The following is a 13,592-nucleotide window of genomic DNA, read 5'->3' on the forward strand; positions in this document are numbered from 1 at the left end:
CACAGGTAGGAGGCAAAGGCATCCCTGAGGGTGTATTCAGTGCATGGATGTTTAGCATGAGAAACTGACCCTCTGTTGCTGTCTGATCCTAGTGCCAGAACAGTTATTTAGTTGTCCTTTTAATTTCTGGTATGTTAAATGCTCAGCCCCTTGGTCTCATTCATTGTGCGAGATTAAAGCATCTAAAGAAGTGTGGGTGGAGAAAGCAAGCGTCCCTATGCTGCGGATTTTTGCACTGAATATCCCTGAGGTCAATCTGAGTAGGGTCGCTAGGATTTTCACCTACCTTGTAAGTCTGTTCCAAACCCCATCTGGCAGCAGCAGAGGGGTGAGTTGTGGCACAAATGCCTCGGCACAGCTGTGTAACTCAGCTGTAGGTTCTTCTCTTCCGCTACTATCACCTTATTGCTGCGTGCCCTCAGGGAGCAGATGTTGCGATGTCTCGTGCAGTAGATTAGCCAGCCTGAGTTTGACAGGGGGCTTGTGGGTTGTATCTCTTGCTCTGACGTGGATCAGGGAAGTCTGTTTCTCCACTCCTAAAATAGGTCTAATGCCGCATCTCCATGGGTGGCTGAGGTTTGAGGGCTGTTTGTAAAGGGCTTGGAGATTCACAAATGGAAGATACTAGGGAAGGACGTTGCTTGTTTTCAGTGCTGTCCTGTGAGCGGCTGTGTTTGGGGGCCAGGGATGGATGGGAAGGGGAGAATGGTGAAGACATTTATTTTTTTAAATTGGATGAGATGTAACAAAGTCAATGGTGCTGCTTTTTGCCAGGCAAAGTGGTGAATTGGCAGGAGCTTGTTGACTGTTCCTGCTGCTGTTCCAGCTACACTAAGTGTTAAAACTGAAAATCTAGAAACGTGAGGTCCAGCGTTGGCCTGTTGTGTGTTCTTGCCCACCTCTGACTTTGTGGCAGTTACCTAGAAAGTCGGAGGAAGGCTGCTCCCAATGGCCTCTTGGTGCACTCCTGTAGGATGGGCTCAGAAAGTTTCTAGACTGACGGGGGGGGGGGGGGATTTGCATTCAGTGGTTTATTTTGCACTATAATCTCCCTGGACATTAATGCCTTTGGCCCAGTTTGACTACACCCAGCTTGTCAGAGTCCTTGTTCAGAACCTCCTTGACTGCTGCAGTCATCTTGTTATCACTGAAATGCTTCCCACCAAGGTCATCCTTCCACTTGGGGACCAGGCAGAAGTCTGTGGGAGCCAAATCAGGTGAACAGGCTGGGTGGGGGAGCAGCTGAAAGCCGCATTTGGTTGCTGTGATCACCGCAACCTGGGATCTGAGAGAATTTTGGGGCCAGCTCCAACCTGATCATTGGCCCCCTCCCATTTCATTCTATTGACACTGACAACGCAGCCATTTGGGAGTCCCTGCTACAGGCGTCCCCCTTCCTCCCTCCTGTCAGCCTCTGGCTAGTTTCTGATTCTCTTGGACCAAGCTACTGGCTTGTGTTCCTCTGCATCTCCCCTTCTGGCTGAGCTGGAGCTGGGGTAACTGGTCTTTGCAGCACAGGAGTGGGTGCATTCACATCTGCAGGCGTTACCCTTGGTATGCGTGGTCCAGGGCTCCGGCGGGGCCCACTCTGCCAAGGATACGAATCTGTTACAGCCTTAGCTGCTGTGCTTTAGCAGCTCCTCTCTTTCTGCAGGGGGCCCCGGGGAGGTTGGCCAGAGGGGCAGCCAGCACCGTTTGGCTGTGATAACACTGTGGATTGGCAGAGAGGGGGGCCCTATGGCTTGCACCTGCACGTAGGCGCCCTTTGCTTGCGGCAGATGAAATTCAGTGTTGATAAATGCAAAGTAATGAGTATTGGAAAACATAATTGCAACTGTACATATAAAATGATGGTGTCTAAATTAGCTGTTACCACTCAAGAAAGAGATCTTGGAGTCATTGTGGAGAGTTCTCTGAAAACATCCACCCAATGACAGGTTTCAGAGTAGCAGCCGTTTTAGTCTGTATTCACAAAAAGAAAAGGAGGACTTGTGGCACCTTAGAGACTAACAAATTTGTGCAGTGGCAGTCAAAAAAGCAAACAATGTTGAGAACCTTTAGGAAAGGGATAAATAATGAAACAGGAAATATGTTGCCTTTATATAAATCCATGGGATGCCCACATCTTGAATACTGTGTGCAGATGTTGCCCCATCTCAAAAAACATATAGTGGAAAAGGTACAGAAAAGGGCAATAACAATGACTAGGGGTATGGAACAGTTTCCATGGGGGAGAGATTGATAAGACTGGGACTTCTCAGCTTGGAAAAGAGACGACTAAGGTGGGATATGATAGAGGGCTATAAAATCATGACTGGTGGGGAGAAAGTAAGTGAAGTGTTGTTTACTCATAAGACAAGAATTAGGGGTCACCCAGTGAAATTATCTGGCAGCAGGTTTAAACAAACAAAAGGAAATATATTTTCACACAACGCACAGTCAACCTGTGGAACTCCCTGCCAAAGGATGCTGTTGAGAAGTTCATGGAGGATAGGTCCATCAATGGCTATTAGCCAGGATGGGCAGGGATAGTGTCCCTAGCCTCTGATTGCCAGGGGCCAATTGGCGACAGGGGTTGCATCCCTTGAGGATTCCCTGTTCTGTTCATTCCCTCAGGGGCCCCCAGCACTGCTCGCTGTCAGCAGACAGGTCGCTGGGCTAGATGGACCCTTGGTCTGCGCCCGTATGAGCTGTACGGCCGTTCTTGTGTTAACACGTGCGGGTGCTCTTGCACGTGTTGGGCCCTTGTGTCGCACACCAAACACTTTGGCCTGTGCACTGCGTGTCGGGGGGAAGTGAGACTCAGGTCCCTGTGGTGTAGCTGGGGGGGGGGGTTGGGCCTTGCACCTTCCCCCCCTAGCCCCGGCCCCATTGGAAGTTGCGGTCTTTACCCCTCCCCGCCTCTGGGCTCAGCTGGGAGGATTTGCATTCAAAATGGAGGCGGGTGGGCGGGAGAAAACTCCACCTCCCGTGATGCCCCGGGGGCGGGAGAAACTACCTCTCCCGTCATGCTCGGCGAAGAGGGCGCGCGCGCGCGGCCCCTCCGTGACGCTCCCGCCCCGCCCACCCGCTTCCGGAACTGGCCTATAAAAGGGGGCGGGCGGCCCGGGCTGCTCTCTCTCGGCCGTTGTCGCCGCCATTTTGTGGGAGCGCGGAGGTTCTGTTCGCCATCCGCCGCCATCCGCGGGCTCTGAGCCCAGGCCGCCATGAGAGCTAAGGTGGGTGGGGCTGGGGTGGCGGGAGCGGGCCGAGGCCTGGTCGGGGAGCGAGGGGGCTGGGCCTGGCCTGGCGGGGGGAAGTGGGGTTATGGGGGGGCCCCTTTCCCTTGCCGTGCTGGGGGCGGGGCCTAGCAGCGGTAGGGGGGTCGCTGCCCCCCCCATGCTCGTCCCAAGCCCTGGGCACCGGCCGCTCCAGGCACGTGGGGCTGGGCTGGGGGCTGATCCACCCTCCGGGCGCCTGCCCCCTTGGCATAAGGGGGAGCGGCGCCCCCCAGGTGGGGGTAGTGGGGCAGGCGGGTTCCCCTCTGCCGGGCCCTATGGCTGCGCGGACACTCGCCCTTGTCATAGCCCCCAGCAGTAAATCCCCATGGAAAGCTGGGGGCGATGTGAGGTTCCCATGGGGCACCGTTTATTTGCTCAGTGCGGCAGGTAACGCGGGGGGGGGGGCTGGAGGCACGTGGTGGAGGCTGAGCCCTGCTGTTAACATGCTGCTGACTCTTGTGTGTTCCCCTCTTTCCTCTAGTGGCGAAAGAAGCGTATGCGCAGGTACGTGAGCTCTGCTTCTGTCTTGTTTGGCCCAGTGACTTACCGGCCTTGGCTAAGATGGTTGATCGCACTTGGTAAATCGGGAGGGGGGGGGGGGGGGAAAGCGTTAGTTGCCTGTGTTGATATTGGCACTGCATCCCACGTCCCTCAGGCTGATGGATGAAGGTTAAAATACATTTATTTCTGTCGTGTCTAGAGGCCTCAACTGAAATTGGGAGCCCATGGTGCTAGACCCCGTAAAAACTCGGTCAGACACGGGCCTTGCCCCAAAGAGTTTGTAGGCTAAATTGATGAGACAAGCCGGAGAGTGTAGGAGGTATAAAGTTCTGTTGTAGGATTTGGGTTAAATTCCTGTTTCTACTTCACACATGGTTGTATGGCCTTGAGTAAGTGTCTCATGCCTCTGTTTCTCTTCTGTAAAATGGTGAAAAAAGGCTACTTCAGGGTGGGGAGCGAAGAGAGAAACTGTTTGTTGATGCATGTGAAGTGCTCTGTGGTGTATGACATCCTAAACCTTTAAATAGACTGCATCAATTGTAAACACAGCTTTTCTTGGGTGTGGGGGTGTGTGTGTGTGTGTGTGCAGAACTAAAACCTATTTTATTTCCAGTTAATATTTCTTCACTCACCTGGCAGTGCTTTGTAAGTATAAGAGCAGCCAGGCCCGCTCAGAGCTAAAACTGCCTGTCTTCTCTGACGTTTTTCAGCTTTGGTGTAACTAGCTGTTCTATGTTAGGCATGGCAGGTAAGGATGACATGTTTTAACTGAGGGGCCAAATTTATTGTAGGAGTTAGTAAATCAGGAGTTTACACAAGTCTCTCCTTATTGTATGTGTTTAAATAAGCCATTAAAACACTGTAGCAAAGATGCAAAGTTCCTTTTCCAGACTCCAGACAGAGTAGACGTGCATTTGTTACTGTTTTTAGCTGTTCAGTTTTCTGTTCTGCTTTTAAATAAGATCTGAAACTTCCATTTAAAACCCTGGAAAGGCAAGCAGGAATAGGCTTAAGTCTAGACCCTCTCCTTTCCCCGTTTCAAACTGTCCTTAGTGCTAGAGCTAGCCTCTCTACTGCAGTTGCTGTACTTGTTAGTATTCTATCCACATTTCTGTGGACAATGAAATGGGTTACTCAGTTTCTCGTAATTTCACTCTTGTGCACTAGGACAAGGCAGCAGTTAGGTGACAGACATTGCGGGGTTCTAGTTCTCTTTAAAAACTGCACATAGTAACTTTTTTCCAAAACTCGACAGGCTCGTTCTTGCACAAAAGGGGTTTGGCCTGATAATGACTTGTTCAAAGTCCGTTTAACCAGATAGCTTTGTTACTGTGCTGATATTCCTTCTCTGATGGGGTAAAATTGTCTTTCTCAGGCTGAAGCGCAAAAGGAGAAAGATGAGGCAGAGGTCTAAGTAGATGTCTTCTCTGCTGCTACTGAGGCTGCAAAGCAGAGCAAAGAAACGTTGGAGCTTGGCTGACATCCAGACACAACTACTTCCTCGTGTTGGTTTTAGGAGTGCTTTCCTATCCGTCTTGAAGCATTTTCCATCTTAAGAATGAAGGTCTCATCTGTATGGGTGGTAGCCCTGAGCTTTGACGTTCTGGACTGGTTCTGGTCTTTGTAGTTGAATGTGGCAGGTATATAATAAAAACCTGGTTTGGTTGGGAATTCAGCATGTTTTTTCTTAATGTTGTGTTTTAAATAGCCCCAAGTTGATTTTAAAACAATCTCAATGTGATCTCTAGGCATGTATGTAACTTGACTTTTAAAGATGCTTGACCTGCATCATTCACCCCTTTTCTGGCTGGCTTTCTGGGTCCTTTCCCAATACACATAGTTGCATGGCCTGTCTGAGAATAAGAATCCACTGAATATAGAACTCATTTTTGCTGAAGATGTGACTGGGGAAAGTGTTCAAATGTCCAGGCCCCAATGCAACACTGCTGTGAGTTGTATGAATGTGGTGCACAGTGCACATATACCTTGGTACACTTTTATGCAGTTGTAGCCTTCAGAATTAATAGTGCTGGGTTCACACCTGTCTCTGAACAGTGACTTCCCAGTATAAAAGTGTTAGTTCTTGTGCTGAGAGCATGGATAGAATGTAATGCTCTGCCACTTGTCAGACATTTCTGCATTGCGTCAGGCTTATCCACAAGTTGCATTCCCCTGAGGAAGTGGGTATATGGTGTATTGAGACTCTGTCTGGTGAGAAGTGGATGGTGTAACCGCTTGCATTAAGGGTAACCCTTTCCCAAAAGGCTACCTGCCCTTTGATTGAAACTTCAAGGAAATGAACTCCGATTTATAGCACCCTTCACTGAAGACTTCAAAGCGCTTAACAGCATTAACCCTTGGAAGAGAGGATAATCCTGAATATGCTGAAAATATAAACATTGAAAACTGGATGATGGATAATCCTCTGCCAACCCCTCCTAGCATAACTGGTCATGATGGCTGGTACAGTACAGTGACCTAGCTTTGCCTAAAGAAAAGGAGTACTTGTGGCACCTTAAAGACTAACAAATTTATTTGACCATAAGCATTCGATGAAGTGAGCTGTAGCTCACGAAAGCTTGTGCTCAAATAAATTTTAGTCTCTAAGGTGCCACAAATCCTCCTTTTCTTTTTGTGAATACAGACTAACACAGCTGCTACTCTGGACCCTAGCTTTGTAAGAGGCCCTGTAGCTCTGAATAGACCAGGTACTTTTTCTTGTCATATCCCTAAGAGTTTGGCCTATGCACAATGACCGCATGTGTGATTTGAGTCTTGGGCAAGCTGCTTAGCTGGGGGGACTCTCCCAATAGGATGATTAAGATGCCCCCATCAAGGGCAACTACAGGTGACCTCAAACTGCTCAATGTAACCCTCAGCATGAGCAGGGAAGAGTGAACAGCTGTGGCCCAGTAGAGGGGTTAACCCAGTGAGGCGAAGGGGCAAAGAACGCTTTGGGGTTGAGCTGGTTTCGGGGGGGGGGCTGCGTTTCACTAGCACCCTGTTGGGCAGGGGTCCTGCAGGGCCAGGGGCCCATGACACAACCAGGGGGTGCCATAGGGATGCTATTGGCTGGAGACAACGTGGTGTTCGCCTGTGAGGTCATATGACCTCAGGCCCCGCCCGCCGCCATCTAATAGGGCGGGATCCCCCCCCCCCGACTTCGAGCTACTGGGGCGCTACCCTAGGAAGCGGGGCCTTGTCGCTATGGTAACCCCGACGGGCCGCGCGCGCTGCAGGCCGGGAGGCCTCCGCTTCCGGCCGGGGGCCGGAAGGACCATAGAGTAGTTCCGCTGGAGGGCGGAAGAGGCCGCTCTTTGTGGCTGGTGGAGGAGGACGCGGCCGGGGAGCGGGTGAGCGAGAGGCGGCCCCGAGCAGGGGTTTGGGGGGGCCCCTTCCTCCGCCGGGGGGGTCCCCGGGTCCCCCGAGCCCCCCGTCCGGCCCCTTCAGGCTTCTCCCCACAGGGCCCATGGGTCCCCCCTTGTCCTCTGGCCCGTCCATGCGGGGTGGGGGGTGGTGACCCTTGAGTCCTCCCCCGCGTGGCCTCTGGCCCAGTCCATGGGGGCGGGGGGTGGGGACCCCGAGTCCTCCCCCCCCGTCCTCTGGCCAGGCCTGCGTCGCCCCCCCCCTTAGCTTTCTCCCTCACTCCATGGGGCGAAGCTGGCTGCTCATCTGAGTCTGTGGCTCAGGGGGGACGAGGCCCCAGAAACACCTGCTCTGGGGCAGCCCAGGTGGGCGGGTCTGGGGGGGGCCAAACCAGCAGAGTTATGGCAGCTCGGCTCAGACGTCAGCGCGGGTGGGACCCTGCGTTCCCGGCTCGGCACTGTCCTGGGCTCGCCGCTGGCAGAGCTCGCGGCCAGGGAAGCCTTGGCTTACCTTTCACAAGCTGTCTTCTGGGGGGGGCTATTCCTGCTATTTTGGTGGGTCACACCAAAATGGTGGCTATCCACCCAAGTAACTCTAGGTGGCGGGTTTACTCTACCTAGGAAGATTTAAAATGCAGAGGGCTTTCTCCACCAGCTTCTCATAAAGTGAGCTCAGGTTCCCAAACAAACACCTGTTTGCACTTCCTTCAGTTTTTCATTAAGTAAGTTTATGAATATGATCATCTGATACAATAGCAGGGGACTGGACTCTGACCCAGGAGGTCCCTTCCAGTCCTATGTTCCCATCCTTAGTCAAAAAGGCTGAGGGTTTATTAGCTTTCTCTTGCATGCTTTTGGATGCGTGTATAAGCAGCTTTTGCCTTGATTTACAAAGTCAGCCAGGTAGAATGTTATTTCTTATTTGTAGTGTAGTAGCTCCTAGGGCCCTGATTCCAGCCCCATTGCACTAGCTGCTGTACGTGCAACATGGCCCTGCCATAGAAAATTTACTCTCTGCTTCTGGATGTAACCATCTATGATGACAGACTCCCCCTACCCTGAGAGATACAATTCAGGATATAGAATTCAGACAAGAGCTCTCGCTTGCTGCTACACCTCACATGCTGTAAAGATACACACTTGGGTATCTGACACTAATCTGTGTGGCAGCAAGGGGACTGCACATACCCTGCTGGGCATGTGTGATTTAAAATAAGTCGCTACCATCTTGATTTAAGAGCATAAGAACGGCCATACTGGGTCCAACCAAAGGTCCATCTAGCCCAGTATCCTCTCTTCTGATAGTGGCCAATGCCAGGTGCCCCAGAGGGGATGAACAGAACAGGTAATCATCAAGTGATCCATCCCCTGTTGCTCATTCCCAGCAGCTGGCAAACAGAGGCTAGGGACATCATCCCTGCCCATCCTGGCTAATAGCCATTGATGGACCTGTCCTCCATGAACTTCTCTAGTTCTTCTTTGAACCCTGTTATAGTTTTGGCCTTCACAACATCCTTTGGCAAGGAGTTCCACAGGTTGACTGTGCGTTGTGTGAAAAAATACTTGCTTTTGTTTGTTTTAAACTTGCTGCCTATTAATTTCATTTGGTGACCCCTAGTTCTTGTGTTATGAGAAGGAGTAAATAACACTTCCTTATTTACTTTCTCCACACCCTCATGATTTTATAGACCTCTATCATATCCCCACTTAGTCGTCTCTTTTCCCAGCTGAAAAGTCCCAGTCTTATTAATCTCTCCTCATATGGCAGCTGTTCCATACCCCAAATCCTTTTTGTTGCCCTTTTCTGAACCTTTTCCAGTCCAATATCTTTTTTGAGATGGGACGACCAGATCTGCACACAGTATTCAAAATGTGGGCGTCCCATGGATTTATATAGAGGTAATACGATATTTTCTGTCTTCTTATCTATTCCTTTCTTAATGATTCCCAACATTCTGTTCGCTTTTTTGACTGCCGCTGCACACTGAGTGGATGTTTTCAGAGAACTATCCACACTGACTCCAAGATCTTTCTTGAATAATAATAGCTAATTTAGACCCCATTGTTTTATATGTAGAGTTGGGATTATGATTTGGGCCCTAGTCCTGTCTTAACGTCAGATAGAGAGCTGTGAAGTCGTTCCCATCCGCTTTGGACTTGACTAATATTAAATGGGCGACTACTAGCTTGTTTTGATTATTTTTTAATTTCATTAGGACTTTGATCTTAAATCAAGTCAGCTCCTCTAGCTGTGATTCAGCCTGGGGTGACTGAAGATTTTGGATCTTACAGGTAAAGCTGAGCCTTTTTGAACAGGCGGTCTCTGTTAAAGGGTCTGGTGGGGTCAAAAGACAGGCAGATGTTAAATGCATTTGGACACCTAGAGTTGTGGATATTGGTTTGTAGCAGAAGGAGTCTGAGCATCACTTGCTTAGAGATCCAGCCTGTGGAGGTATCGAACTAGCAGCCGAAGCCACTATTAAAACTCAGCAGCCTTGCAAATTCTACCCACTGTATCTGGCTTACAGCAGTGCTATTGACTTTGAGCAGAACAGTGTATATGGATGAATGTCTGAAAGCTCTTTGGTTTTTATGCAATGAGCTGGCAAAGTTCGGAGCATTGAGCTGGATCATGTGCTGTAACCAGTACAACAAGGTCTGTGCAGAAAAAGTGTATAGCTTCTCTCAAAGTTGAGGAGTTCTGATTTTTTGGGAGGCTGGGGTCTGTATCTCAGGAACCCCTTGGTCAAATGGCTCCAAATTTGGATCACTAGCCCTACCCAGTATCCCCATGAGGCACACCACGTTGCAAGACAGCCTGAGTAGCCATGTGGATTTTGCAGCACTAAGAGTCAAACTTTATCCCGAAAGCTGGTCATAACCTTAACTACAGCAGAGGCTGGCGGCTTGCTGTAATTCCTCAGGGCAGATATTTCCCTGCCAGCTACACCAGAACAGTTCCTGCCTTTAAGTTAGGATCTCCCACTTCCCCCCTCCCCGCCTTGCTTTCTCACGCCCTACCACCTCTCCTCTTTTGCAGTTGCCCGAGCTCTCACCAACAGGAGGGGAGGGCGTGGGTGGGAAAATGCCCGACCGCGACAACTACAACAATGGCAGTAGCAGCGATGAGGCGGGTGCCAACTCCGATGACATCTGCCGCGACTTCCTGCGCAACGTCTGCAAGCGAGGCAAGCGCTGCCGCTTCCGGCACCCTGACATCAGCGAGGTCACCAACCTGGGCGTGCGCAAGAACGAGTTCATCTTCTGCCATGACTTCCAGAACAAGGAGTGCGTGCGCCTTAACTGCCGCTTCATCCACGGCACCAAGGAGGACGAGGACTGTTACAAGAAGACGGGGGAGCTGCCCCCACGCCTGCGCCAGAAGGTGGCGGCTGGGCTGGGCCTTTCCCCAGCGGACCTGCCAAACAGCAAGGAGGAGGTGCCGATATGCAGGGACTTCCTGAAGGGCGACTGCCAGCGGGGAGCCAAGTGCAAGTTCCAGCACTTGCAGCGGGAGTACGAGTATGAGGCCCGCGTCATTGCGGCCCGGGACCCGGGCATTGCCACTACCGTGCGCCGCTATGACCCCTACGACGTCATGTACGACCCCGACCGCTACGACGACCACGACCCGGTGCTGAAGCGGAGGCGGGTGGACGGGCTGCACTTCGAGACCTACGAGTACAGCTTCACCAGCCCGCGCACGGTGGAGTACCGGCTTCTGGAGGAGGAGAACATCATGCTGCGCAAGCGCGTGGAGGACCTCAAGAAGCAGGTCAACAACCTGTTGGCGACCAACGAGGTGCTGCTGGAGCAGAACGCCCAGTTTCGGAACCAGGCCAAAGTCATGACTCTCAGCTCCACCGCCACAGCCACCGAGCAGACCCTGGCCCCAACAGTGGGCACTGTCACCAATTATAACCACAGCATTGCCCAGACCCACACCACGCTCAGCAGCCAGGCCCTTCAGCCACGGCCTGTCACCCAACAGGATTTAGTGGCTCCAGCTGGAGCCCAGGCAGCGCCCCCCACCAACGCAGCACCCCCCATGAACCCTGAAATCACCCCGCTCTCGGCTGCTCTGGCTCAGACTATTGCACAAGGCATGGCTCCTCCAGTCTCCATGGCGCCCGTGGCGGTGTCGGTGGCGCCCGTGGCAGTTTCAATGGCACAGCCACTGGGAGGTATAACCATGAGCCACGCCACCACGCCTATGGTGACATACCCCATCGCGTCGCAGAGCATGAGGATAACAGCCATGCCTCACTAACCTCCCCCAAAGGGCCCCACGTACTGCCGTGGGTCTGTGCTGTTCAGAGCCGCCCCCGGCAGGTGGAAGGGCTGCTTCGCTGGCAGGACTTGCTCCTTCCTTTGGGGAGACAGAACCCAAGGAGGGAGAGAATTGAACTGAAACCCTTGGAAACCTCTCTCTCCTTCAGGAGAGGCCTTTTAGGGGATGGGCTTTCCACCCTGAAGGCGAGTGACTTGGATTTCCCTTAACCCCTATCAACCACGCGTGGTCTTCCACAAGGCAGCAGAATTCAGGGATGAAGGGCTTTAATGCCACATGATTCGAAGGGTACAGTAACCTTAGAGCCTTTGCCTGTCACTTGTATCTTTGCCCGAATACCTGCCCCTCTGTACCCACCGCGCTAGCCCCTCCATAGCCCTGCGTGTTCAGGAACTCATTATATCGCCTGGCTATGGCAGTATCATTTCATTGACAGGACACACCAGAACGGAGGCTGTAGGGAAATGACACCCAAGGGTGGTATCCCCTGGCTTGCTGCTCTCTAGTAGAGACACTCCTGGGCTTCCCTGGGCTCAGGCAGAATCAGGGAAGCGAGACCCTGGGGACAGCACCTCCACCAGAGATGGCAGAAAGGCTGGCTCTGTCTGGCAGCCCTCTTCTAGGGGGAATGGCCCTGGGGCAGCTTTGCCTGCTGATGAAATGGTTAAATCCCCAATAGGATTTGGGCGAATATGTAAACTCAGCCCTGTTGCTTTAAAACAGGGCAACACAACTTAGACTCTAGGAAACTGTCTCTACAGTGGCCTTGAGAGCATCCCTGTTCCAGTCACGCCTCCAGGGATAGGGTGGCGCATTCATAGGACCATCTGAATCCCAAAGAGGGGTTGGGGGGACTTGCCAATTCCAGCAGATGTTGTTGCTGAATTGCTGATAAACCCCAGGGTTGGAAATAGACCCAGCCGCACCCTGCAGCCTGGTGAGGGTGGGTCACTAGTTAAATGTGATAGCATCTGACCCCGCTTGGCCTAGCAGCTTGTGGGGCGGGGATTGCATTCTTCTTGAGGTCATAGGTTGAAATAAAATCATCTCTGTTGCTGTTTGAATTGTCAGGGCTTCTCCAGTCAGCTCCCGAGGCATGGCATAGCTCGCTGAAAGGAGACCAGGCTTGGACAGTGATCCTGCCAGGCCCCTGAGCACCCTCCATTCCCCTGTTGCCTGCTGAGGTGCCAGCAGACCTGCTCATCAGTTCCCTCTGGAGCTGTTGGGACTGGCAAATGTGAGCAAATCCACCCATGCCCTGAGCAAGCCCTCACGCCCTTCGCCAGCCACTTCCGTGCCTGAGCCTCCCCAACCCAAGACTACCATCTGCCTCTTACGGCCATCTACTCTGTTCACCCCATTCACAGGTCCTCAAAGGAACCTGGTTCAAAGAGACCCCTCCCTCCCTCATTTGCAGTATTTTTGTTTCTAAAATGGAAGCTCACCCACGGGTCTAGAATAGCTTTTGCGTAGTTATGTCTGGGTTTGATTTTTTTTTTTTTTAAGAGGACTTAAAGAGGAGGAGAATGCTTTACAGCAGGAGCTCTTTCTAAGGGTGCTGAACTTCATAAGTCTAGCGTTTTAGTTCTGTGACTACAGTGTAATGTTTTCAGCTATTAAAAGAAAACATACAGCCCCTGATATATTCTGGTGTTGACACTCGCTCTTTAAAGCGCTGATCAGCCACCAGATGGAACGTTTGCCTTTCATCTGAGCACATCCGAGCACTTCATGGAGGGATGGTAAGTCTATAAACCCCACTGAGATGTCAGTAAGGCCTACGTGGGCACCACTGAAATGCAGCCACCTCTGGGGTGAAATGCAGTAGTTAACAGCATTGCTACAAGGGGGATGTGCCCTGGTATCTTTAGTAGCTGAAACAAAGCGGGAGCTCTGCTTTACATGGCAGCACCATGTTGGTGCATGGGTTCCTTGCGGCGTCAAAAGACGGCCACCTACAGGGCCTTTTCGCAGCTTGCTGGGAGGTCTCCCATCCCAGGGCTGAGCTGACCATGGCTCCTCTTAGCATGTAATGGGTGCTGACCGGTCGCAGCAGAGAATGGTATCCTGGCTGGCCTGTCACCCCTGCACTTGGGAGAGCCTCCTGCAAACCAGCGTGCTCAGATCGAGGCACTGAGAAATCAAAACTCTCAACCTCTAGGACAATCCCTTTGT

The 13,592-nt window shown here is 51.8% G+C and overlaps 1 protein-coding gene and 1 long non-coding RNA gene across 2 annotated transcripts; both read left to right on the forward strand.

The window, feature by feature from the left end:
* Positions 1 to 3,074: 3,074 nt before the first annotated feature.
* Positions 3,075 to 5,432, forward strand: LOC119845696. Its single transcript, XR_005289691.2, has 3 exons — positions 3,075 to 3,218; positions 3,742 to 3,764; positions 5,137 to 5,432. It is a non-coding gene; the product is annotated as an uncharacterized LOC119845696 (long non-coding RNA).
* Positions 5,433 to 6,968: 1,536 nt separating this feature from the next.
* Positions 6,969 to 13,058, forward strand: ZC3H10 (zinc finger CCCH-type containing 10). The gene is given in 3 exon segments (XM_038378279.2): positions 6,969 to 7,010; positions 7,013 to 7,114; positions 10,167 to 13,058. Coding segments are annotated over 3 exon segments (1,374 nt in total). The 3' UTR covers positions 11,397 to 13,058.
* The last annotated feature ends 534 nt before the right edge of the window (positions 13,059 to 13,592 follow it).

Source organism: Dermochelys coriacea, chromosome 20, assembly GCF_009764565.3.
Source record: "Dermochelys coriacea isolate rDerCor1 chromosome 20, rDerCor1.pri.v4, whole genome shotgun sequence".
NCBI classification, from domain to species: Eukaryota; Metazoa; Chordata; order Testudines; family Dermochelyidae; genus Dermochelys; species Dermochelys coriacea.